The following is a 2,500-nucleotide window of genomic DNA, read 5'->3' on the forward strand; positions in this document are numbered from 1 at the left end:
GAATACATTGATAATATAGTTAATCTCCTCGACGAGGAATTCCTCACTACATATGCGGAAGACAAAGAGGAAACATTACAGCTACTCTTTTTATTTTGTCACCGTGAACAAAGAGGGTTAAACGTCTGCTAAAGGTGGTATGAATTAGGATTAATCTATGGAGAAGATCCTTGGTATTCCCTCTTTATTTTGTGGCAGTTGTTGGTATTCTTCCTGTGGACCGAAAACTTTGCATTACCGTCTTTTCCACAGGTTATCGTAACCAGGAAAGCCAATTTGATATCCAAGTTGGTTCTCCTTAGAGAAATGACGAGGATAGTATCGATATATCTGAGTCGGGAGGGAGACAAAGGAAGCATATTGGGATGTGACCAATCTTTTATCCGTAATAGATAAGGTAAGATTTACTGCACTGTGTGTACAGCCCCTGAAAAGTGTTTATATGAAAGAAATGCTAGTGAATTGTCTCCAACTGTTCTCTTTATCTATTCTACCACCTTTATGATATATATGTATATTCTATTTGAGAGCTAACACCTTCATGTTGAAGGACAGGTTTAAGTATCTTGATAACCAGAATACCTATTTTGATTAGAAGTAGAAATATCTACAGAGCCACCTATATTGAGTAGGTCTTGCACGAAAGATAAAACAAAGATCAGCTAGCATACATTCACAGTCGTAGGATATATTGAATGAGATGGCACTAAAGATGTAGCTCAGCAGAAACTTGGTGTCCACGAAATGAGATTGCTGTAATATCCTGAGACTTCATGGACAGCCCAGCCATTGATTTTGAGGGCACGTTTGTTGGACATCGGCACTTAAAGAACCAACGGCGTTGCCTCACGTGCTTTGGTGTAATGTACCACCGTATGTAATTATGCACTCTCCAGGTGGATCAAAGTCTTCGACATGAAATATCCTAAATATAATGGGAATATATATTTACAACGTCAGAACCTTCTCATAAAATCACAAACTAAAGAGTTTGATGGGAGAACTGGAAAACATCAGCTGGGATATCGTGGGACTGAGTGAAGTCCGAAAGGAGAAAAAAAAAAAAATAATGGTAGCAGCATGGCAGTCCCCACCTCTTCTTCCATGGAGAGATGGAGTAAATATTTGTGTTTAATTTTTGTAGATTACGAAAAGACAATTGACTCGTTAGAACAAACGATAATACTAAACTCGATGTGCAAGTAGGATATGCATGAACATTTTATAAGTTCCACAGGTGATTTATGTGAAACAAATGGCTGGAATTCTATAGCATAAAAATACAGAAAAAACAAGATCAATAAATGATACGTATACGTGTGTGCATCCTTGTATGCACAATTGGTAAATAAATACATGTACTTTCACTCATCCACTTCCACATGCGCACAGACATGCTTCTACATATAGATGGCAGTTTTAATTCGTTCGCTACCGAGCGGTTGCCACGGAGATGAAGAGGATGTCCAGGCGGCAGCCTCCATAAAAGAGGTGCAATCCGGTCTGGAAGGGAAGGGAAGGAAGTTAGCATAGGTATCCCCATTAAACTTTTTTTCTCACCTTGACCGCATGTATACCTTCAGCAACTGGGGTGTGGCGTCCACATATATAAGACTAGAGGTTCCTCCTGTCCTTACCACACATTCTCCCAAGACACTCCAGCATGAAGTTCTTCACCGTAAGTTCTCTACATTAAATGAATTCAAACAATTGACTGGTCCTCGGTTGACTGAAGCACCAGAGTTTTCAGTGTGACTCAGTTGCACTTATTTATATGACTTAGCGCTTGTCGACTGAAAGAATAATGCTTTCTTTTTTGTGTTGCTGCCTGAGTATACAGGGTAAATGTGACGGTTTTCAGCTGCGCCTAAGTGCCTCCTGGCATATACGTGTGTTATCTTAGAAAAACCTTAGTATGACCTACCGAAACAATGATTAACTTGCGGTGACACTTTTTTAACACAAGTTTGTGCTGACGTCATCAGTTGCGTCACGCTGTGTCCGATGTGATACCATATTACATGAGGCGGAGTTCTTTTAATGTTCATTTGAAAGTATTTGTTACGGTTTACGAAAGACGTGGGGAGGGGTCATTTAAGGGTAGAATCCAATGATAAGTTTGGGCTTTCGCATGGCATAAATAGTCATTGGTATTCTCTCTTTGATTAATACTATAATTGGAAATTATATATGTGGCTCTCGTGATGTCAGGATTATCAACTAAATTGTTTTTCACTCCATTTCAGGCTCTCCTGGTCCTTGGTCTGGCTGCCTTCGTGGCCTGCCGCCCCGACGATGTTATCGACATCGAACTTGACGACATCCACCATTCGGCTGAGGGCGACTTCGGCGATGAGGTCACTGGCACCTACAGGTGAGTTTTACAGACAACAAAGTTTTCTGTCGAAGCAAATCCACATATCTACGACTGTAGTACATTATCGAAACCCCATGATCAAGTCACATATGTTTTTCTTCCTTTGCAGCTGGAAATCTCCTG

The 2,500-nt window shown here is 40.4% G+C and overlaps 1 protein-coding gene across 1 annotated transcript in view; it reads left to right on the plus strand.

Annotated features, from left to right (window-relative positions):
- The first annotated feature begins 1,569 nt into the window (after positions 1-1,569).
- The window catches only part of LOC143017491 (uncharacterized), a 1,118-nt gene continuing 187 nt past the window's right edge, over positions 1,570-2,500 (plus strand). Inside the window, exons 1-4 of the mRNA XM_076172279.1 lie at positions 1,570-1,749; positions 1,986-2,054; positions 2,247-2,374; positions 2,487-2,500. The exon at positions 2,487-2,500 is cut by the window's right edge and continues 187 nt beyond it. Coding sequence (XP_076028394.1) covers positions 1,570-1,749; positions 1,986-2,054; positions 2,247-2,374; positions 2,487-2,500 — 391 coding nt within the window. The remainder of the gene's footprint in view (positions 1,750-1,985; positions 2,055-2,246; positions 2,375-2,486) is intronic.

Source organism: Oratosquilla oratoria, chromosome 32 (assembly GCF_046742065.1).
Source record: "Oratosquilla oratoria isolate Oo_2021 chromosome 32, ASM4674206v1, whole genome shotgun sequence".
Classification (NCBI taxonomy): Eukaryota; Metazoa; Arthropoda; class Malacostraca; order Stomatopoda; family Squillidae; genus Oratosquilla; species Oratosquilla oratoria.